The 21,794-nt window shown below is 40.8% G+C and overlaps 1 protein-coding gene across 3 annotated transcripts in view; it reads right to left on the reverse strand.

The window, feature by feature from the left end:
* DNAH10 (dynein axonemal heavy chain 10) overlaps window positions 1–21,794 on the reverse strand; it is a 51,799-nt gene that overhangs the window by 11,880 nt on the left and 18,125 nt on the right. For all 3 annotated transcript variants that reach the window (XM_039561045.1, XM_010398408.4, XM_039561046.1), the window contains exons 28-60: window positions 21,427–21,650; window positions 20,669–20,938; window positions 20,393–20,576; window positions 19,978–20,112; window positions 19,424–19,576; window positions 18,680–18,868; window positions 18,431–18,577; window positions 17,671–17,862; window positions 17,385–17,503; window positions 17,093–17,251; window positions 16,671–16,806; window positions 16,438–16,560; window positions 15,899–16,033; window positions 15,382–15,595; window positions 14,781–14,900; window positions 13,704–13,849; window positions 13,140–13,292; window positions 12,596–12,856; window positions 11,789–11,961; window positions 11,331–11,424; window positions 10,098–10,265; window positions 9,607–9,795; window positions 8,809–8,980; window positions 7,715–7,918; window positions 6,911–6,991; window positions 6,308–6,505; window positions 5,530–5,691; window positions 4,799–4,973; window positions 3,772–3,953; window positions 2,890–3,026; window positions 1,809–2,026; window positions 1,246–1,467; window positions 504–651 (exon numbers count right to left, since the gene is read on the reverse strand). In XM_039561045.1, coding sequence (XP_039416979.1) covers window positions 504–651; window positions 1,246–1,467; window positions 1,809–2,026; window positions 2,890–3,026; window positions 3,772–3,953; window positions 4,799–4,973; window positions 5,530–5,691; window positions 6,308–6,505; window positions 6,911–6,991; window positions 7,715–7,918; window positions 8,809–8,980; window positions 9,607–9,795; window positions 10,098–10,265; window positions 11,331–11,424; window positions 11,789–11,961; window positions 12,596–12,856; window positions 13,140–13,292; window positions 13,704–13,849; window positions 14,781–14,900; window positions 15,382–15,595; window positions 15,899–16,033; window positions 16,438–16,560; window positions 16,671–16,806; window positions 17,093–17,251; window positions 17,385–17,503; window positions 17,671–17,862; window positions 18,431–18,577; window positions 18,680–18,868; window positions 19,424–19,576; window positions 19,978–20,112; window positions 20,393–20,576; window positions 20,669–20,938; window positions 21,427–21,650 — 5,583 coding nt within the window. The remainder of the gene's footprint in view (window positions 1–503; window positions 652–1,245; window positions 1,468–1,808; window positions 2,027–2,889; window positions 3,027–3,771; window positions 3,954–4,798; window positions 4,974–5,529; window positions 5,692–6,307; window positions 6,506–6,910; window positions 6,992–7,714; window positions 7,919–8,808; window positions 8,981–9,606; window positions 9,796–10,097; window positions 10,266–11,330; window positions 11,425–11,788; window positions 11,962–12,595; window positions 12,857–13,139; window positions 13,293–13,703; window positions 13,850–14,780; window positions 14,901–15,381; window positions 15,596–15,898; window positions 16,034–16,437; window positions 16,561–16,670; window positions 16,807–17,092; window positions 17,252–17,384; window positions 17,504–17,670; window positions 17,863–18,430; window positions 18,578–18,679; window positions 18,869–19,423; window positions 19,577–19,977; window positions 20,113–20,392; window positions 20,577–20,668; window positions 20,939–21,426; window positions 21,651–21,794) is intronic.

Here is a 21,794-nt window from a genome sequence, read left to right on the forward strand (position 1 = left end):
TGGTTAGACTCTTTCTGCATGTGCAGACAGGCTGAGAGAGCTGGGGTTGTTCATCCTGGAGAAGAGAAGGCTCCAGGGAGACTTTATAGCACTTTCCAAAGCCTAAAGGGGCTCCAAGAGAGCTGGAGAGGGACTTTTTACAAAAACATTTAGCAATAGGACAAGTGGGAATGGCTCCAAACTGAAAGAGGACAGGGTTAAATTAGATGCTAGGAAGGAATCCTTCCCTGTGAGGGTGGTGAGGCCCTGGCACAGGTTGCCCAGAGGAGCTGTGGCTGCCCCATCCCTGGCAGTGTCCAAGGCCAGACTGGACGGGGCTTGGAGCAACCTGGGATAGTGGAAGGTGTCCCTGCCCATGGCAGGGGGTAGGACTAGAAGGTCCTTCCCAATCCAAACCATTCAATGATTTTGTGATCTGTAACTGGTTCCCCTTTCAAGGTGACAGATATTTATGCAGCTTTGAAAACAACCAGTAACGAGGTAAAGCAATCTTCTATCTTTACCCTCAGATTATTCTTTTCTTCTTTCTTCTTAATCCAATGTAAGGCCTGTTGCTGTGGGTCAATACAGAGCGGGAAGCGGCTTGAATACGTTGTCAGGATGCCATTCTGGATAGAGAGCTCATCTGGGGGCAATCCTTGGGAAACCCATCTGGGAACAGAATGTATCAAAGACCAGCCTGGGATGAAAACTCAATGGGAGAGCAGCACATTTCATTTGTCAGTAAAATGATGCAATTCACTGAGCACACTATTAGACACACAAGGACACACACACAGGGTATGTGATTATGGGGACAGTGTCACAGCTCACTAACTCATTGTAACTGCACTACTCAAAGTACTGACTGTTGCCTTAGGTGAGCAATCCTGTGGTAGTTGATATATGGGCTACCTGGGCATGGGTCTAATAACTCACTGAAGTCAAAGAAAAGACATCTGTTGGGTTATGGAAACATATTTTATAGAGAATTCCTAAAATTTCCTAGAAATGGTATTACAGGTGTCTAAGTTCAGTGAATGTCCCTGGAGTGCTAAGTACAACAGTTTGTTACAGCAAATGGCCCCTGTTAATCAGAAGGAAAATAATTTGGCTCCTCCTCTTGACACGAAAGTAAGATTGTCTCTCTCTGGTATGGCTGTGCACCTCTACCCACAACACCAATTCTGTGCTACAGATTCAGCTCCAGACTCCCACTTTATAATGTCACATTCAGTAGTCCCTCGGTTTCCTGACTGGACATACCTGCTAACCTCCACCTCGTTAGTCAGGAGGCTCTCTAACTTAAATGGATGGCTGACAGGAATTTCTCTTGAGAAAATATCTTCTTGCCACACTTGATAGAGCATTTCATGACGGAAGTCCCAGCTGAAGGCTCCTTCATAGCTCAGAAAGGCAGCAGCAAGTAGACAATCTCCAAGCAACTTCACCTTTCGTATTTCTAATTCCTTGAATTCCTCTGTCCACCTGATAGAATTATATGAGTCAATCTGTACCAGGAAGATGGGGTTTATGTGCAGAATTTCCTGCTACTTTAGATACAGGTTGGGATAGACTCCCACATTTAGAATCAGTTTTCTCTCACTATTATGGTGGCCACAGACACTGAGTTGATCTGAACCTTCTTCCTTTTAATCTCAGTTATTTTCCAAGAGCTGATGGATATTACCTCAGAACAGATAATAGCTCTTCTCAGAAACAAAAACCATAGGAAGCAACATTTTCAAAAATGTCTCCACCTGATAGATTTTATCCCTGACACAAGAACCTCTGATGTCAGAAATTATCCTCTTTGAATCTAGACTTACCTCTCATTCTCGGATTTCAAGCCAGCGATGAGCTTGTCAGCAGCCTCTAATCTTCTCTGCATTATCTCTGCTTCTTCTTGTAACTTTTGGTTTTCTTTTATTGCCAGTTCATATTTTTCCCCCAAAACTTTAAGCTCATCCTGAATGGCAGCCAACTCTGCCTGTATCCTTTCCAGCTCCCGCTTACTTAATTCGTAGTTCCGTTCTAGCCTGGCCACCTAAAGTACATTTTGAAGGAAACAAAAGTGTCAGAGGACAGAAGGATTTTGGAGAGAACTATTAAGTTCTCACATTTCTTTTGGTTACATCATGTATTTCAAAGTGTCCTGGTAATACACAGTGTAAGCCAAAATAACTTGACACTCTCACCCTCCTCTCCCCGTCCCAAACACACATCATGGTCTGACACTGCAGTTCCAAAGCAGAGAAATCTCCCAGTTTTGTACCCACAAGGAATATTAAAGCATTGGAGGTCAACAGGACTCTTATGCCCTGACAAAAGGGGAGGTTTGTCTGCTTAATAACAACAGTATTAAGGCTCCAAAAATAGTCAGACACATCATCTAGTGAATATACTTTCTCTATAGTCAGTTGTATATAATAACCTTTTCTTGACAAAAGTTTCCCAGTGTCATCTGTTGGACATTAGCTTTCCTTTGGTAATATAGCTGACTTTCCAGTCATGCTAAAAAAAGCTAATCAAGGTCTGTGCTTAAGGAACATGGATTTTGTGTACTACTGACCTCAGCTCTGCCCACATGCCATGGGGTTTTAAGTTTGTTTTTAGTAAAAAGCTCTAAACTGTGTTTTTCTAAGCATGTTAGATTACAAAATTCCAACTGAACATGTTCCTCCCTCATCCCTGAAGCACTGCCAAGGATGACAACCCACATCCCAACACAACAAATACAGTGATTTGTGACTGAGAACCTGCCTCACTGCTACTGCAATAGCTCTCCTAAACACCACTTTTTAAGCACTTAAATAAGAAAAGTGGGCAGTCCATGAAGCGGTTAAGTATTATCTTTTCCATCAGGATCATGCTTTGACCTTCTCTGAGTTTGATTCCAACACATTTTACCTTTTCTTCCTTTGGCTTGACTGTTTTAACTACATCGCAGTAGGTCACAACTGCTTCAGCAAACTTTAACATTCCCAGTCCTGCTCTGCTGATAACTTCCATTTCAGCCCAGGTAGTATTAAGATTCTTTAAGAGAGCTAAATTGGCAAACATAAAAATATTGCAAGTGAGTTGAATAACTGTGCAAAAACTCTCAAAGAAATAGCTTTTCCTACCAGCAATATCAGCCAGTGCTGTGACAGACAATAGGAAACATTTGTCAGAATATTGAAGAGACCCTAAGATGAAGCTACTGGGCTGTAACAACACAAGCCCAATATTGTTAGTGATTTCTCAGGTTCTTTCTCCATGAAGGGAGTGTATTCATGACTTGTTCAGCATGTCTGAGGATCATAATTTGTCTTCTCTGCAGCAGTCAGATGCCATTTTTCTCCAAGACCCAAATTCCCCTTCTAATGGGACTACTCTGGATTGCACCTTTGAGAGCATGTGCAAGGGCCCATAAACCTTAGATACAGCTTATCTTCTTTCCACTCTGTAACATCACATTTTAATTGCCATCATATGGGTGAGGCCATAATTCTACTAAGCAGCTAAAAGCAGACAGAAGCAGCTATCCTGTTTGTTTCTTGCCTGCTTTAAACCAGAGCCTGTAAGACCCCTAGCTAAGGAATAAACTGGATGGAACACACAGCAGAAGGTCTTTGAAATCAAAAAAATCCAGTCACCCCAACAGTGCAACAGCTGCAGCACTGCGGACAGAGCTGTCCCTTGGCACAGAGTGAATCTCTCCCAGATTGCACTGGAAGGATTGTCCCTGACATGGCTGATCCCATTAACAAGAACCTATATTCACTGCAAGTACCCAGAACAGGAACTCACCTCGCATAGCTTTCACATGGCTCCACGGAATTTCCCTAAAGTCTGTCGTCAACAGAAGTCGCAGGAAATTTGTGTCAGCCATCATCGCTTTGGCATTCTTCCAGTTTTGTTCTTTGTAACCTCTCATTATAAGAATACAGTCCAGGACAACCTGCACCTGCTTCGGGGGTGTTGCAAAGGATCTGGAAAACAGGTGAGAAAGACAGTGGAAGAGAAAAAAGGAGACAAAGCACATGATGCCAGACATGGGCACTTCCTGTTAAGAGAGGCATTGTAATACAGGAGCTTCTACATAAGACAAGCTCCAGCAGTGAAAAAGATAACCCAAGTCAGACAATAAATTATTAACTACTCAAAAGCTAAGAACCAATTCTTGTATTCAGACAATTTGATCCATGAAATACTAAAGGATTTCAACTATGGAAAGCTTAAAACACTGAGGATTTCTTTCCTAGGGCAGTGAAGCAGCTGGAGAAAAATCCAGAGACCTATGAGAGAAAAGAAACTGAACATGTGTGGCAGGGAAGGGAGAGGCATTGCTACTTTGGGGATAACTATTTCAGGGAGAGATAAAGACTGGATGTGCCTTAATATTGATCCTCAAATAAAAGATGTATTATCCAAACACAGGGAGGAATAAATTCAGCAGGGAAATACATTTTCATGCTATGAAAGTATCCCTGAAAAACAACTGTTGGTGTTCCTACTTACACAGAAGAAAAAAGAAGAGGAATGAACAGGTTTGGACAGCCATCATTCAGGCAAAAACCAGAGCAGGTTCTGGTGCATCAGACACAGGTCAGAGAAAGATGAGGAAAACAGCAAACAAAAGCCTGGAAGAACTGTCTTAAAGCAAAGTCATGGGCTAGGAATCAGGGCATTCTGTTGTGACCTCTGCACCCAGACAACTGATTTCCTGACCTTCACAGGCAGGTGAGGAAGATGAGGCTTAGGCTCAAACCCAACAAACAAGGGGTTCTCAGTGTATTTCCAGGACTTTATGCTACTGTACATACAAATGAGTCACCTGAGTTCAGTAACTTCAGCCTTGTCGAGCTTCTCGACCTCCCGTTTGGCAGCTTCCATAATAGGCTTGATTTGATCCAATGCTGCCTCAGCCTCCGCCTTCTCCACAGCAATAATCTTATTCTGTTCCTGTATCTCTATAGCTTTTTCTTCACCCATTTTTTTCTTCTCCTCAGCTAGTAATTGTAAAGGCAGGATCATGAATGGATCATTCAAGTTTGTATACAGAACATATACTAATATGCTAATAGAGATTTACTCTTTGCTGAAAATCAGAAATCACCATCAAGTCAGAACCTTTGTGTTGCCAGCTTGCCTCTGCTTACAGTTACATCACCAGGCTAGGAACAGTTAGTGTTCCACACATCAGTGTGCACAATCTCTTTTTCTCCATGTTTCCCTCTCATTTTCCTCTAATACTAAATTTCTGAATTAGAAGTTGCCTTTCTGGCTACTGTCTTTCCCACATTTCCTACACCTTGGAAAGGGAAAACAAGGGCAGGCAAACGTAATAGTGAGCTGTGTAAAGTACTGTGGGCCAAATGTAGAGCAAAGATGGCAATCTGGGCAAGGCAGGGGACCTGCCCTTCTGGCATGGCATGGGAGCAGCACACAGAACAAGAGGGATACCTCAAAAAGCAGCTGGAGCTCCTCAAGGGTCTCCCAACTCAACACAGATGATGTGAGCCCTGCTTAGCCTGTGGGACACTTCAGTAGCTGTAAATTACTCACCTATTTCTGTGTTTATTTTAATGTCTCGTAACAAAGCCTCAATAGCAGCTGTTTTTTCTGTTAGCACAATCTTTTGCTCAGCAAGTTTAATGTTCAGCTCAGCCAGCTGTACAGCAGCTTCCTTCAATTTAACTAAGCCCCCATCCAGCCGTTTACATTGTGCTAGGTAGAAAAAAGGGGAGAAATGTCAGTGATTCATTGATTGTGTTCAACCACATAACAACAGACAATCTCACAAAGAGAAAATATCCTTAGAGGTGCACTGAGGGATTTTCCTTTCCTAAGCCTCCCAACCAAAATGATGTTAATGTCACTTGAGCTGGCACAGTGGCCCTGTGCCACAACTTATTTTCCATGTTACCCTGTTTGTATTTTATCCTCTTCACATATTCCAGTGCCACTGAAGTATGAATAAGAATTGCTGCTTGAGGAAGAAAGTCAAACCTTGAGAGAGGCCATGCTGGCATTGGATTTCACCAGACTGCTCCCCAAGCAGAGGAGTGTCTGGTTTGGGGATTCTGGCTCATGTTCATTTACAGAAGGGTTTGAGGAGAGCCCACTGTTTGACAGAGTCTGAACACTCACACGTGGCAAAGATTTTGGGTCAATGTCAAAACACAGCCCCCACAGCTGTGTGCCAGCACAGCATTTGAGATAGTACTGCTAAAACAATTTTTGCATATTCTGGGTAATATGTGGGATTCTCACCAGAACTCCTTTTGGTTTTAAAATATTTAAATCATGCATTAAAAAGGAGAAAACATCTACAAAGCCTTACCCAAAATGAACTCATTTTTCTCCTCCAGCAATTTTGCATAAGTATTGATAAAATCAAGGTAATTTTTTGGTGTGACGTGATTTCTACGTCTCAGTTTCTCCAGAAATTTCTTGCTGAAATCCCCTACAGATTCATGCACCATGACAATGTGGTCAATCACTGCCTTGGAGCTCTCTGGTGGGATGCGTTTGTTTTTTCCTAAAATTGGGCAGAAGAAATAAAAAAATTTCAAAGATTTGTGGCTTTTTTCAGAGTACACCAATTACCATCTTCCTTATGCACATCTAAGCCAGGCACAGAACAAGTCTGTTTTCTGGGGCAAAAAGCAAGACCAGGGCAGAGCCAGAAGGAAACCTCTTGGTAGGCAGCCCACATTGTCTGCAGAGCTGGGAACTTGAATTTTAGCAATTTAAAAAGCCTATTCGATTAAGAAATTACCATCCAGTAGTTTTTTGACTGGGGTTTTTCATTACCCATTTAGACTCAAGGTAACAAGCACAATGGGAAATGAAACTGTGAAATGTACAATAACTGCAAAGTAAAGAATTTATTTCTTAGGCTATGCCAAGGGTTAATGGGTTGAAATACTGGCATGTTACATACCCAGAAAGGATTGTGCAACTGCACACAAGGCCTGGGCAGGCCAGGGCAAGAACCAGTCAATACCAGTGTTGTTGACAAGACCTTAAAACAAAAGGACAGCGTTATCTGAAAAATTCCTTTGTAAAACAAACCCCTAATCAGACAGGCAGTCCTCTAATTAACTTTATTTACATCAAGAATTTGCAAATTAGTCTTGACTCTTTCTAAGCACTAGAACTTACCACAAAATTCAATACTTCCATTTGCCCCAGTGTTCTGCTAACCCCACTGTACCATTCTTTAGGCTCTACAGGACACAGTCAAAGCTGCAATAAAATATTTCAGGGCCTGGTTTAGCATTCCCACCTGTACCCATCTTTCATGAATCTCTTCTGTTTCCCAGGGCTCCTGCAGCACCTGCCAGGCTCAGGTGTTTTTTCTCTCTGTGGGTGTCCCCCTCACCACGCCCGTTTTTGGCTTTGGATACAAAAATGTTTCTCTTACCACCACCCTAATTTCATAATGATTTAACACCACACCTTCTGCTGTAAACTACAGAGGAGAGGCTGCAGACAAATGCTGTGTATTCCTAGTTCAGTGAGGATGACCAATTGATTTTTAGCTGTTCAGCTGGAAAATGAACTGATCTGATAAATGCTAATCAATATTGTTCACTGATACGTGGTAATTAACTGGAAAAAAAATCATGAAACCTGCTCTGCTTAGTGTTATCTGCCAGACATCTCTCAGTGTCCAGTGGAGATTTTTCTCTTGCCTGTAAATCTTTTTTTCATGGAGAAAGGACTAAAAGTGTACAAGTTATACCTGGGAAATTTCTGCACCACGTTCTCAGGTCCTCCCCAACTGGGGACATTCCCAGGACAATGTGAAGGTTGCTTGCACATTTGCTTATGAAATATTGCCAGATACTCTCTTTAGCTGGGCCCATGCCAGCTTTAGCAGCTTCTTCTCCAATCTGATTCAGTATGGAGTCTTTTTCATCATCTGCAAAAAGGGCTGGCACCATTCCTGTAACATAAGGACAGAAGAATGCTAGTGAGAACAACCAGTAAGAGGAAACCATATGGCTGGGGATAGGGCAGATGAGAAACCAATTTTAAACCTAGTTCTGCAAAAATGATTCTGAGTAGTTTTGAATGAACCAATTCATCTCTCTATCTTCTCCTCCTCCCCATAGCCCTCACGGAAAATAGGGCATACTTGGAATTTAGAGGAATAATTAATGCAGTTTTGGTTGGGCTTCAGCAACATATACAAAATGTCACAGGAATATAAGTACTTTTAACTCTGCAAAGAAAATCTTCATTAGTGTCTGTGAACCATCAGATCACATTTTTGTTCTCTCAATCTTGTGGCAAATATTGCCTAAGTAACCTAATGACAGACCAGGGACAGGGAAAACTAGACTAAGGAAAGGGATAAAATTAACACATCTGTTCTCATATCAGACTGTGTAGGAACTTCTATAGAGAGGGTGGTCACACAGTGCCAGCTGCTGCTCCTTTCCAGCTGCTTCATTCACTAGAAGACATCAAACTACATTTCAGGACATATATAAATAAATATACATATGAACAGTTGCTGCAGTTCAGGTGAATGGATTCAAAAGCCAATTGGACAACAGGTGGGTTTGTGGCCAAATGCAGCTGAAGTTTCCCTCAGTCTTGGAAGAAATCTGAGACTCCTGGAGCGCTATCACCAGCATGAATGAACCCTATAACCTCTCCAGACACATTTGGCTCTAAGATGATGCCAGAAAACCATTATTAAGGCCAAGATCATTTCAGGTAGTACTGAAAGGTGTGAAAGCAGCAGAGCACACAGGGTGAACCAGTAATAGCTGCATCAAGAGTTCTGTTGAGATTATAAGTCACAAGCAGAGAGGCTGCCAAAGGCACCTGAAGTCAACATGTTGTTGATGAGTTCCAGGAAACTCTCTTCTGCCACCTGCCCATCTGTAAACAAGAAGACCATTGACTTGTTCTCAATACCCAGCTTCAGGTACAAATTTTTCAAATCATCTCGGAAATTATTTTCTCCGTATCCTCGACTCAAGATGATCTCAAATACCTAAGGATGAAAACATACACTGAGAAGACACAGGTGGACCCAAGACATGATGGTAACTCTGAATTTCAACCCAAAGGGGTTGGTTTGGCCCCAATCATCAGTAAATGTTTAAGTATCAATAAAATTATGCAGTACATTCTTTTTTAAAAATTACATTTGTACAACCCTGCAGGCTTGCATTTTCAAAATTGGTTTGTGTTCATCCTCATTTTTTGTTCTTTCCTTCCAAACCTTTGTAAGTAAAGTGCCTCTGAGAGGAACATTTCCTCTCTGAAATAATAAAGTATCAATCACAACAAGGCTCCTCGGGCAGCACTGGAGGGCTGCTGTAACACATGGAAGTACCAACAGCAGTAGTTAAGGACAATTAGTTGTTCATCGCCAAACACATCCTTGTTTTCTTTCCCCAGTGCCAAAACCCAGATTCAGGCACTGACAGCTTCCGACCCAGATCACACACAGTCATCTTGGGCCTCCTGTCAATCACCTCACCCTGCATTTCTCTCCACAGGGCAGAGCTGCAAGTCTGATCTTGACTGACTGATTTACCCACATCCCCAGTTTAATCCCAATCACAGTATTACTTTCCCTGTCTCTTTTCCCAGCCAAGACACAGGGTCACTAACCTCACATCCAGCTGTATGTGCAGCCAGTCTCGTCAGGGACTGCTTTCCTGAGCCTCCCACTCCGATGAGCAGGGCGTGCCCACGGTCCATCCGGATGATGCGATGGATACGGATTAAATGCTCCAAAGCATCATCAAAAAGAACCAGATGCATTTTAATATGAAACTCATTGTAGTCTTCCAAAATCTCCTTCAGAGAAAGGTGAACAGAATGTTACTAGGAGACCAGTGAAACAATTAATAATGTTCATAAAATAGCCCATTCAGCAGCATTATTCCTTTCCCGTTCCTCAGGGAAAATAAACTATTGGAAAACACAGCTGACTCTGTAGCTGATCCTCAGTTTTCATCACTGCAAACCCCAAATGGGCATCCAAGCACATAAAGTTCGGCGTGCACATAGAAGAGAACAGATTTCTTACAGCCTGAGGCAGGCTCCTGCCCATTCCTCAGGCAGTTCCCATTCCTCAGTTCCCAGCCAATGCACTCTACCTGAAAGAGAGCTTTTGCTACATCATAGTCTTGGATATCTTCATAAATACGAGGTTCTGCTTCATTCAGTGCTGTTCTGAAATCTCCAAAAAGAATGGGATCCCTGATGACATGCTCCAAGTCATCTGTGAAATGCTCTTCAACCAAGGTTTTTATATGGCCTTGTACCTTAAAGGATATGAAATGAGTCAGGCAACACAAAAAAGCACTTGATTGTGAATCCAGTAATACTTAGAAAGGTGATAATGCAGATTCTTGCTCAAATATTGATTTATTTAAAGGTGATACTTAAGTCACTAGAAGATCCAAAGATTACTGCCCCCTTCTGTGTTCTATGTATGATCTAAAATGATCTAATAGGCAGTTCAAGAATGGTTCAAGACAATCTACTGTAGAACATCAAAGCAAAAAAGGATAAGCCTGTTAAAAAAAAAAACACCTTCTTATATATTGGTGTAAACAGTATATTAATAAACTTTCCTTTTCAGCATTCCTAGATGTCTCATCAGAAAGATTTCTCACAAAGCTTCAAAGTCTGCATTAATATTTTGCGTTGTGAAAACTAACCTGGAGATATATCTTTGTATGTTAGAGGAGAAAGTTTTAACCATAAAAATCTGAAGCCTTCCTGGCCTACCTCTTTTCATCTAAGCAACTTCCAAAGCAAAGCAAGTTGCTTATAGGTGAGTAGACTTTACCTCTATTTCTCTCCTAAATCTCAGGGTTTTAAATTGGCATTGTTCTCTTCTGTATTTTAAGATATAATTTGAAGTATTTTCCAATTTGCATAACAGCCAGAACTGAATCCACTGTGTAAGAACTTGGCTTTTATCCTTTCTGCTACTTGACTGTATAGTCACATTCTGGTACAATCTTTCCTGAAGGAAAATACTGACTCAAAGTGATTTCCTGAGTTTTCTCCTGTACTGCTCTCACACTTTGTCACCCTTACTTCTGCCAATCAATTCTCCTGGATAGACAAACCAAGTGATACTTTCCATTGCTTCAGCAGATCTGCTTTCTTAGTCTGCCACAGCCAAGTTGCTTCAGGAAAAGAGTCTTCCATGGGCTGTGTTTTAAATTAATGAGCAACATTTTGCTTAGACATATTGCTTAGACAAGTCTGCAGTCAGACAGCAAGACCAGAGTCCAACACTTGGTAGTGTTGCTGTTGCAAGTTAATTGCCGTAATAATAGTCAGTGACTACTGAAAAATTAAAAGGAATTACTCACCAATTCTTTGTCTGCTTCATTAATCAGCCTGTCATGGAAAACCCTCAGGCACTCATTTCTCCAAACTCTCACCATCTGGGTCACTGTGTGAAACCTGAAATAACATCAAAATATCAGACTGCACCAAATGAGCTGACACAATTCCTAAGGCCATATGGTTAATAACAAGGACCAAATTTTGGATTGACCTTTTTACTTTATTATCTTTATGATTTGGTTCTTTTCATAATAACTAATTTGCTTGCATTTTTACCTCTGATATCTCATTTAAGAAGGACTAATGCATCAGTGTTTGGTATGGAGAGTAAGATCACAGTTTAGGATGTTCTATTTCTCATTGTGGTTTAATGAAAAGTAACCAAATGTGACTGATTTCATGTATCAAATGACCTCATTTTCACCCAGATTTACCCCAAAAAAATAGGTGTGGGACCACTAATGAGTTTTTCTATTCTTACCTTTCTGAATCTGTAAGAACAAGTCCATTATAGATCCTGGAAAGATCCCGAAGGTTAAAAATGTAATGGAATTTAGAAGGAGTAGGAGGTAGGTCAGTAATAATCATTTTATAAAGTTCCAAAGTACACAGAGTAATCTTGTCAGAGATGGCTGATATGGACTCGCTAAAGGTCTGCAAACATGAGAAAGAAGAGGTGTTTTCATGAGACTGCCCAGACAGAACTCAATGCTATTAAACATAATCTGTTTTCCAGCTTTTAAACCTGTTTAGTTCGGAAATTCTCTCTAGTATGAACATTCTGCAGTTAAATGTTCAGGGCAGGCTCCATCTTCACTCTGGAACCTGCTGAGTGCTCAAGATAACACCAAACTCAGTGACTGGAATTCCCACAGGATTTCTATAGCAGAAAAATTAAGCTGATCTTAACTAGTGTTGTGGGTACCTGGCTAGTAATGCAGTCTATTGCATTATATTACACTTTTCATACTCATTCAGGAAAGAGTTTGATGATCTCTGTGCATTTGCTTACAGGAACTGCAACCAAATCATTCACAGGTTTCAACCTATGAAAAGCCCCAGGTTCATAAATTACCTGCTGGCTTGAATGTTTACATATCACACAAGAATTTATCTAAACAATGTAAAACCCATTGAGAAAGATAAGAGGAAAAGAAAGGTTTGCGTGAGGTTCTAGGTATTAAAAAAAATGATAACAAAGATATGAGGTCTTGCAACAACATAGAAATAAATTTCTATTTAAAAATCATAAACCTGTTGAGGAATCCTTTAAAAACAGTGAAATTACCGCAGTGTGGCCTTTCAGGATGGAGGAGTAGATCAAATTCAGTGATTGCTCAGAAGGAAAAGGGACGTTAAAAACACTGAAGAGTGAGGTGAATCGAGGGTCAACTTCATTCCGACCTCCTCCAGCTTTGCCCATGGCAGCAACAAAACCCAGGTCTCGAAGAAATTTAACGTTCATCTCTTTACCACGATCGTACATGAAACCTTTCTCTAGCAGCAGCTTCAGTAGGGCAATGGGTTGCTGTGTGCCATACTCATCAATCTGCAGGATACACAAGGATACATCAAAGCACAGTACATCAGCTCACCAATTACTGCTTTAAATGTGGGGATACTGTGCTCCACACTCAGGAGAACATTACACGGACTAAGGGACACTTTGTAAAGCTCTAGCACTGAGTGTGAACATTCAGCAGTGTCTCCTATGGGAAAAGTGCCTCTTCTATGAGATAAACTAAATGCACACTGGATTTGTGCCTGCAGGGACCATATCAGTGCCACCCCAAATGTTTCTATACTACCTTGCAAAACTATTGACAGCTTACCCTTGGCATATTCATATCATCCATGAACACAAGGAGACGTTTTCCCATGGGAGGGCCAAAAGTGTCTTTAGTTCGTTTTTCTACGTTTGTCTCCAGGTTTCTCTGAATGTCCAGGGATGTTGTACGAGAAGAGAAGTTAATTACCAGCACCAGCTGCAAACAGGAGGAGATGATAAGAATGGATTCTAACCTGTTTTGTTGGGGTTTTTTTTACTAAAGCATTCAAAAGTATTTTTATATTAGTTGTCAGACATACAGGAAATGCTTCTCAGGTCCATAATTCACTTGAATTACAGATGACAAAGAAAAGTAACCCCATTCTTAACACATTGATAATATATTTTTACTTCATAAAATCGAGTCTGTACAAGGTAGAAGAGGACAAAACATCTTTGATCTTGAAGGATTTTCAAATCAGCCACACACTTTGGGTCTGGAGCTTGCAGTCACATTACCCAAGTCAATATTGCAACCCACAGACTCACACCTCACAGTGCAAATTTACCACAAGGGCAAAGAATGAAAATGCAGCTTTACAAACAGGGCAAAAGGCCTCACACATACATTAAGGTCTTTGTCCAGATTGCTTAGGAAGTTCTGTGTAGTTGCTGTCTTAGATGTACCCGATTCACCTACAAGAACAACTGGGCGTTTCACTTTTACCATCTGTTCCAGTAACCAAGCAGTGCGTGTGGTATCCACTGTGGGCACTGAAAAAGAGCATGAACACAATCACAGGCTAAATGAAAATGCACTACAGCTGGGGGATTTATATTTACAGAATAGTGCTGGAACACACTCTCGAGGTATTAACATGCAGTTGCACAAAGACATAATCTGAATTATCAACTCACTAACAATGCCAAAAGAAAATTTTTATTGCTTAACCATCGTCTTTCAGTCTTTGTCATTGGGATCTTTTCATATATATATATATATATATATATACTAAAAAAAAAGTTATCATTCATATAGGAGGGTCATGGTTTGGTTAAACTCCATTTAATCCCTATTTCAAGGATATAATCAGGATTTATTTGGATCGTAAGCATTTTCCCAGAACTCTAGAGAGATTAATTTTTTTCTATGTGAATAGCCTGCCATTTGGAGCAACTTCAGAGATCATAAATTTATCTCTTGTGTCAGTGAAGTTAACCCGTGCTTGCTGGAGTATCACTGTAAATTAAGATGCCTAAATTTGTCCTTAACTATGAAAAGCACAATTAGGCAATGCTTGAAGTAACAACCAATAACAGCCCTAAGAATGTAATTTTTATCTACTGAATACTTGAACTACAAGCTGATGTTTTCCTAGAATTTCTCGTAGAGCAAGCTGTGAATCTCCTGCTATTCTAGCTTTTAAAAGGCATTATTAGCTCCTAATAAGCCTTACTAACTGAGACATGCTTTCATCTTCTCCTCACTTTTTTATTAGACAACGCTGTAAACATCAACTTTACTACTGCTAAATTACTATGACAAGAATTTTAAAGAAACTGATTTGTGCCATCACAAGAAAGTGAACGTGAGTAGATGACCTTCAGTACAGAAAGAGGATGTCTCATGTCAAGTGCCATGCAGTCAGTGGTAGCATGTTATGAATTGAAAGCAAATCATCACTGTATTTTATCTTATACTCACCTAGAATGTCGAGAAATTTCACTTCAGGATTATGAATATATTCGGGAACAAGTTGCATCCAAGGTACCCACTTCTTTTGAGACCCATCAAAATGGAAGTCATACAAAGTTGGCAGCTGACCTGCAAACCATTAAGCAACTGCAAGTTTTTAGGACACTGAAATATTTCCTAAGAAAACAATCCGATTGAGATGAAAATTAAGGGTAAGATTACAGACCAAGTTGGACAACACTTTTTTCTATTTGCAAGTCATTTAACCCATGAAGGCATCAACCAACATTCCTCTACTCCAGAACATGGACCATATTATCACTTTTTAAGCAACTCCCACTGGTCTTCCTTTCAAATTTTCTTTTTCCTTTCACTGTTTATCTCTTTAACCTGGCATAGAAGAGTACTGCTCTGTGAAGACAGACCACTAGCTGAGAGTCACCTAGCATGAGTATCTCTATGAGGTTTTCACCAATAGCCCCTCAAGGAGCATATTTTGCAGCCAGGACAGCTAGCTGGAAGGAAAATAATGATCTGCCTTCATGGAAACTAACACTTTTCTACTGTAATCAATGAGGTTAAATTGGATTAAATTATTACAAGATCCTACCTGGCAGCTCCCCTGGCTTTGCCAGGATGTTCTCACCCTGAACAATAGACATGCAGGAAATACGTTTAACGTTTTCATCAAATTTAATTCTCCCAGCATCAAGAAGAGAAGCACCTAAGGAGCAATACAAAGCTTCCAAGAAAAAACACTCCAAAACATCAGGATTTTCAGGCTGTACCACTAGGACATCCAGCATCACAGTCAACTGCACAATCTGTTGGAAAAAGGACAAATCAGTAAACAAAATTGCCATTTAGAGACACGAAAACTCTTAATATGTTTTCAGCTGATTGCTAGTCTTTTGTTCTTACAGGTGAACCTACTGCTATGTGTATTCAGTTCAGCAGAAGAGCATTGTTAGGAGATGACTGGTTTGGTGTCTCTGTACTCATCAGTAGCAAATTGACATTTCAGCACGGACTCTCCTCCTGTGCTTTCTTTGGGAAGATTTTACTTCCTCCATCATTCCATTTTCTTTTTAGTTAAATGTGTTCAATCTTTATTCTCTGTTTCTTACCATATTTAAATCTGTTTGAGGAATAATGGTCTTCAGCTTTCGTTCTTGTCTGCCGTCCACAATTCCCTCCACAATCATATCAATAAGGTCGGGCACATACTTTTGAAAGAGACGATTCAATTCCACTCTCTCTTGCTAAGGAACACAAAAAGGACAATATTTCAGCACACACAAGGCTGGAAAGACAAATTTTTACAGCAGAACTTCCCATCAATACCTGGCTGACCAGGGATTGTTCCTGAAGGAATCACTTCTACCAAAGACAGGGTACAGTCACACGAAAAAATGTGATGCTGTTATATGGACTGGGTGTTCAGCAAGTGAAGATCAGCATTCATCAGGTGGTAGCAAGTGAGTTGTCTTACTTCAGTTCCCTGTGGACTTGAGTTTTTAAACTAAATGTAAGAAACAAGGACCTAAGCAACCTTACTGTTAACTCTTGTCAGAAAAATCAGACTGCCTTTACACAGGTTTTTTACAGCTGTCTACAGTTCAGTGTTAAACATAAATACTCTCTGAACAAGACCAGAAACTCCCACCTCATTTTCTCTTCCTTTGACCCACTTCTGCCAGTAGGGCTCATATCTCAGATTTTTAGGATCTACAAAGACCATTCCGCAGCGGGATACTGTGGCAGGAGATGCATACTGTAAGTCCCCAACCTACAAAATAATCACACAAGATAAGGATACACAGCAACTGCTTTTCAGGCTTTAAAGCCCCATCTGTATCTAACCCTTCCCATTTATTAAATGGTCCAGTCATTTCTTACCTCAAACAACAATGCACAGTGTGCCTGAAGTCTAATCCGCTCCCCATTTGCCAGGGTCAGTAACTTGTTGTCATCCATGACAGAATTCATGTTTTCAACCCAGAGAGCATCCACATCTCCATCAAAGAGAATGTACCTGTGTACAAGAGCCATGGGGCACTGACTGACCTCTGATTTTGCTAACATACTCCTGAATTCAGAAGTGTCATCAATGGTGTCAGTCCAGGTATTTTGAAGTCTACCATTCATTTTTTATAATTGCATCGTTTCACTGAGGCTAGACTCACAGGAGATAGTGTCTAGGGGTCCTTCTTTCTATTTATTTAGCACTTGTTTCTTTTAAATAGTACCATATCAATTTTTTTTCAGTTGGTGTAAACCCCAGGATCTCAAAACCACCACAATGATTTCCAGCTGCCTACCTTCGCTCTTTCTTGTCAGTGGGTCTGTTGATATCCCGAAAAATGTTTGACAGGACTCCATCTGTCCAGTCTCGTGTGACAGGGTCAAGGATCCCATACAGCTCAATCACACTCATAGCTTTAGGGTTCAGTACATAAAGCTTTGTCAATAATCCCAGCCTAAAGATACAGGAAGAAAAGCAATTGTAAAATGTCACACCATCATCTCATGTTAACCCAAGCAAATACTCTGGGCAGGGCTGAGTAATACAGACTGTGCCATTTGATAGCCTGGTTTACATTCTATACTCACTTGTTTTGGGCCTGGCACAAGGTGTTAATAACAACTGTCTTGCCACCTCCAGTAGGTCCAACCACCATTGTAGTGTGACGAGTTAACATTGTCTCATACATCTGAACTACTTTATCCACCTGAAAAATAAACATGGATTCAGTAGACTACTATCATAACTCTTTGTGGACAAGATTAGCAGCTGATCTGTATCAGGTAAGTTTTCCTGGAGCCACTCCAGGGTGCAACAATGCATCTGCAGCCTCATGTTTACAACAAAACCTCACACAGTTAACATTCTTTATACCTGGACTGGTAGAGCAACATAACCTCGTTCTTCCAACGCTTGTTCTACAGCATCATTAAAGTTAGGGTAGCGGACCCGAGGGCAGTCCAGGCCAGGAAACAGGTCAGAGATTAGGCCAAGGAAGAGAGGCACATCTTCAAACACAAATTTAGGAAGATTCATGTCTCGCAGAGCTCTCATTAGTACAACATCCTAGACAAAATGCAGCAAAATCAATCTTTACCAAACAGTTTACTAATCAGCTAAAATGAGGTACTTCAAAACTTTAAATCTTTAAAAGCTATTGCCTGATTATTTCAGTACAGCTTTTAGAATGTGTTTTGTCATCAGTTCCTAGTAGAAAAAACAGAGGTTATTTCATATGGATTAAGCACATCAGTAACTAAGAATAATACACTGCCTTTTTCTGCCATGTTAATCGAATGCCAAATGTCTGCAGTGTTCCACACCACAGCTGCCCTGAGCTGGAGCACTCACTGTTCAAAAATCAGTTTTTGATAGTCATCCAGAGATATTCATCTGGCTGCTTGCATCCTGGATTTAACAAGCAGGAAAATACCTCATTTTCCATAGATTTCCCTACTTTGACTGGAGTTCTAATGGCAGAGAGCACAATGGAACTCAATAAGAACAAAGTGAAATAATAAGACAAATACCACCAATGTTCCTATTTCCAAAGCAAGCTACATCAGATGGGTAAACACATCCCCTTCCTAATGAAAAAGATGATATGCCCAAGGTAACTAAGCAGCAAATCTACCTCACTGAGGTCTGCTGATCCTCTTTTCAATTCTCCAGCCATCACCAACACTGACTTAAGGGCCCGCAGTCCAAAATCATAGTGATGTTGTTTAGAAAGCTGTTCCCTGGCCAGCTTGTACAGCACTGTCATCTTTTTGGCAAGGACCTGTTTGAGATTTAATTTAAACGATCACGAATGTGGACATTGCTACTGGCCATGCAAACATGGGTGGGCACATGGGTATGGGTAACAACAGAATTTTCTTACCTTTGCTGTAAGGAACCCTTCAGAAAACAGCATTATTTCACAGATCTGCTGAAGATCTGGTACAATAACAACCACAGGCCTGAAGAGAGCTTTTACAGACTCAGGGAGCTCAGTCCGGCCAGCATAACCAGGATTCATTGTAATAAAAATGCCGATACGGCTATCAAGGGAAATCTCCTGTCCTTCAAACTAAAGGCATAAGAAAACATTAGAACAATGTGAATTAGGAATTTAAAAAAATAATACTATTTGCTCAAAGAGAAAACCAGTAATACTGGGGTACCCACTTAGGACAAAGTGCTAAAATATTTAGTTTTAGGCAGTCATCCTGATACGAAGAGTGGAATGAATGTACCTTCTTTAAGATATTTCACAAGCCTCAAATTTTCTGTCTGAGGTTTTTGAATTTCAATAAGCCTCAGTAAATAGAGCCTCACAATTCACATCAAGTCAAGTTACTCCTGTTCCTCATTACTACTAGACTATTACCCCATTAACTTGCTATTATCCTATTAAGATCACTTTTATCTCGCTTCACAAAGGAAGAAACTCACAAAGGATTAGGCAATCAGCAAGGATTTAACATATTTCAAACCAAAAGTACATACTCAGGAGTTTGAAATGTTCAGCACAAACAAATTACAGAAGCAGCAGCCCTTTGATCTAATGATGGGGTCTAACTCTGAGTCTTGGCCTGAAAACCAAGATCAGCCTTCACAATTACTCTTCTTTTTTAATGTTTACCTGAAATCTTTTCCACCCCTTCATTAATGCGTTTCGAATCGTCTGAATCTGGGAAGAAATTACTGAAAGCACGGAAGCATCAATGCGATTGAATTCATCAAAGCATCCCCACGCTCCACACTGGGCAAGACCTGAGAAAATTTTACCCATTGCCTAAAAGGAACAACAAGAAAAATTTCTTAGCAGTGAATATATAAAACAATCAGCATCAAAAAACTTTGGAATACACTAAAATTCTTAATGCTGGATAAACTTCTGGATGTTTACCAATCAATCCATCATAGGGTCTTGCAATAATTACTTGCCAGGTACAGATTGGCTATCATAAGCTTAAACACATATCATTACAGTCATTGCTCCCCTGCTTGAAAGGGCCTGAAATTCCTTCAAGAATTTATTCAAAATTAACATTTTTTACTAAATTTAAATATCAAACAGTGTGGTATCTCTAAGGGAGATACTTATGCAGAAGTTCAGAGTATGTCCTTATCCTGGGCACTGATAAAGAGCAGAAATTGGCATTTTATCAGAGAACACAGATCTTTAACTCTTACTTTGAAGTCCATGCCTTCTCCACAGTTTGTCACTACACACAGCAAGCCCAGTGCTTTGGCCAGATCCTTGGTTGTTTCTGTCTTCCCTGTACCTGCTGGCCCTGCTGGTGCTCCTCCCAAATACATTGATAGAGCCTTTGAAGACAGAACAAAAAGCAAGGCAAAGCTTGGATTAGATTTATATTAGGTTGGTAACAAAACCACAAATGAACCCTTGGGTACAAAAGACCTTAAACTTTATCTGTGAATGCCTTCTATACTGTCTTTGCAGCAATGAGGTTAGAAGGATATCACTACTGATTTCAAACAGCATTCACACTGGCATCTGAGAGACAGCAGGAAGAGGCACTACAACAAGGATGTGACAGGCTGAGTATAACAGGGGCTTGTTAGCAAAATGTCCTTGAAGGCGCACCTGTGTGAGCGTGAGGTAGATGCGATCGGTGAGCGGGGTGATGACGAGGCGCCCGTTGAGCCCCATGTACTCGTAGCCGTAGGAGAAGGTGCCGCTGCACTGCCGCACCATCAGCTCGTCCGGCTCGCGCTCCCAGTAAAACCGCAGCTGGCTCTCCCACTCGAACTCCTGAGCCTGCAGAATGCTGCGCGACAGAGCTCACGTGAGCATCGTCAGAAGGACGGCGATACAACTTACACATTTGGGAGCTGCTCAGAAGCTGGAGGTGGTGCTTACCTGTCTCTGACGAATACGTCGATGATGTCTCTGGCGTGCACATCGATGATGAGAACAGTGTTGTATTTTTTCCTGTCGTTTTTGCTCAAGGGCATTGTAATGCGGGTAACGAGGTCATCAATTTGCCTGTGCATTTTTTTAGCATAAAGTTTCATTGCCTGCTTTTCTCCCTTTTTCACTTTTCGAAAGACATCCTCTACCTCCCAAGTCCACCACACTTGATTAGCAGCAAGCACCATCATGCCTTGGAAGAGCAACATCCAATCAACTCTATGGAAAACATATATAGTGAGGGAGGCTGAGTTACTGTTTATTTTAAGTAACTGATCAGGAAAGAAAAAAAAAATACAACAACAACAAAGAAGTTCCTTCTGTTCCTGCAACAGCTACTACACAAGCCAAACTTTTCAGAGATAGACAGAATTCTATCGAAGTATGCTGTGGGATTTCAAAAGCCTAGGAAATATTCTGATAGAAAAGCTGTCTGTTCCATGTATAAAATTCCCAAGTGGAATTCATCATGAGAAAAACATACTGAACACACAACACCAAAAATAAAACTCAAGATTTAGGAAAACAGATATGAGAGATTATATGAGAGGTTAGTTAAAATAGTGCATGTGAATTTATTCATATCCCTCCACACAGAGAAGTACAGACTAAATTGTGTAGGAATTTAAAAATTATGCCTTTTCTATATCACTACAGGCTCATAGCAACATATCAGGTTGTGTTATCCTTGACACTGATTGTTTCACCTGCTTCTGTCTTCACAATATCGAAAAATGGCTTCCTTGGTGAGGCGTCTGTTGGTCCGTCTCATTTCCTCCAGCACTGCTGTCATCCAATTCTCCACTCTGCCCACGGCAGGAACAACCTGCCGGAACTCCATCACCTCCCCCTCAGCTGAGATCATGGCTGTGGCGATCTTCTCATCATTGTCACCGTCCTGGAACCTCAGCGAGGCTATATTATCAAACATCTGAAATGCAGCAACAAAGAAATTCACGGGCATTTTAGAAACAAAGCCTCCAAGATGTAAGTGCACGCAACCCCCAGCTGTTCTCCAGAGAAATGGATCTGACTCCTAAGTAATCAAATACAAATGCCAATATATAGCCCAGCA

This window comes from Corvus cornix, chromosome 15 (assembly GCF_000738735.6).
Source record: "Corvus cornix cornix isolate S_Up_H32 chromosome 15, ASM73873v5, whole genome shotgun sequence".
NCBI classification, from domain to species: domain Eukaryota; kingdom Metazoa; phylum Chordata; class Aves; order Passeriformes; family Corvidae; genus Corvus; species Corvus cornix.